Genomic DNA, 1391 nt, shown 5'->3' on the forward strand with positions numbered 1-1391 from the left:
CGGCCAACCGCCCCCGCTGACTCCGGCTCCACTTCCCCACCCTCCGCCCAGACGTCGGGGCCAATAAAAGAAAAGCAGGAAGAGGCGGGGCCCTGTGGGGAACCGCCCCAAACACCTACTTCGAACCAGTCGAGTCACAAGACTTGAGGGAGGGCGGGGCTAGCCTGACGTAACCCAATCCGAAATTCGAGGGCGGTTACATATTACCCCCTCCCCACCCCCCCTTGGCTCCGCCCTTTGCCTTGACGTGTACTTCTCAGCCTATCAACGATTGGGTCTGTGGGGGGTGAAGGAAAGGGGGAGGAGAATGGGAGGAGGCTGAGAGAGGAAGGAGGCGTAGGCTGAGGAGGAAGAGGGAGGAGGGGCAGGGAAGTCCTGGCGGAGAAGAGGCCCAAGACTCCCAAGGAGAGACAACAGGAGTGTGCGCTGGAGCTTCCCCGCTGCCCAACTGCCGTTCCAGATCCCTTAAGGCACAAGTCAGAGACGGAGAAAAGGAGGAAGAGACTTTTATGTCGGCGGACAGAGAAGCTCTACCCGTCATCGTTGCCTCACATCCGGGGCTTTGGAGGGCTGGCCCCGCGGCCCCGCCCTCCCCCCCTCGCGCCTTTCATGGCGACCGGAGGCGGAGGCTGGAGGTGCTGGGCCCGGAGGAGGCCCCTTTAAATCTCCTTAAAGGGGTGGCCACTGAACTCGGCGGACTCCAACGCCAGCCTTAAAGGGGAAGCCGCCGAACAGAAGCTGACAAACTGAACTGTGCTGTTGGGAGAAATTGGGGCGAGTGAGGTTTTCCCCCTCTTCCTCCCCCACACGCAAGAAGTCCTTTAAATTCAGCTTAAAGGGGAAGTGGCCGCTTGTGGAGGACTAGAAACTAACTCCCAAGCCCTTAAAGGGGCGGCCTGCTGATTGAAGGACCCTGGACTCCTTAAAGGGGTGGCCTCTTTTAGCCGGAGGACTTGAGATACTTTTAAAGGGGAGGTCTGCGTTTCGGGGCGAGCTTTCGGCCCCTTTTAAAGGGGTGGCCCTTCCTCTTCCTCGGGGAGACTTGCCTCGACCCCTGGCAGGGGGCGGCCACCGCACTAGGCCGCTGGACTCCGTCGGGTCGTCTTAAAGGGGCCAAGGGCTGGACAACTTGAGGCCTCGCCTTAAAGGGACGGCCTCCCCGTTTTCGCCGTCGCGGCCCCTCCGGGCCCACAGGGGGGGCCCTCGGGCTTGTCGCCCCGGGGGCGGCGCCGGCTCCCCGGGCCTTGGCCTTGGGGCAAGCTCCGGACCAGCAGATCCTGCTTTAAAGGGGAAGCCGTGGCCCTCTCGTCCCTGTGCAGCCGTCAGCGCCGCGCCTGCGACCCCGGGCCTGCGGACAGGCCGCTTCGGGTCCCGCCGCCTCCGGATGCGGC

At 63.4% G+C, this 1391-nt stretch overlaps 1 protein-coding gene across 1 annotated transcript in view; it reads left to right on the top strand.

Moving 5' to 3' along the window:
- Nucleotides 1-1391, top strand: part of FBRS (fibrosin) — a 13827-nt gene that overhangs the window by 598 nt on the left and 11838 nt on the right. The window contains exons 2-3 of the mRNA XM_008062029.2: nt 461-635; nt 1149-1321. Coding sequence (XP_008060220.2) covers nt 461-635; nt 1149-1321 — 348 coding nt within the window. The remainder of the gene's footprint in view (nt 1-460; nt 636-1148; nt 1322-1391) is intronic.

Source organism: Carlito syrichta, unplaced genomic scaffold (genome assembly GCF_000164805.1).
Source record: "Carlito syrichta isolate Samal-C Ts95f unplaced genomic scaffold, Tarsius_syrichta-2.0.1 Scaffold305649, whole genome shotgun sequence".
NCBI classification, from domain to species: domain Eukaryota; kingdom Metazoa; phylum Chordata; class Mammalia; order Primates; family Tarsiidae; genus Carlito; species Carlito syrichta.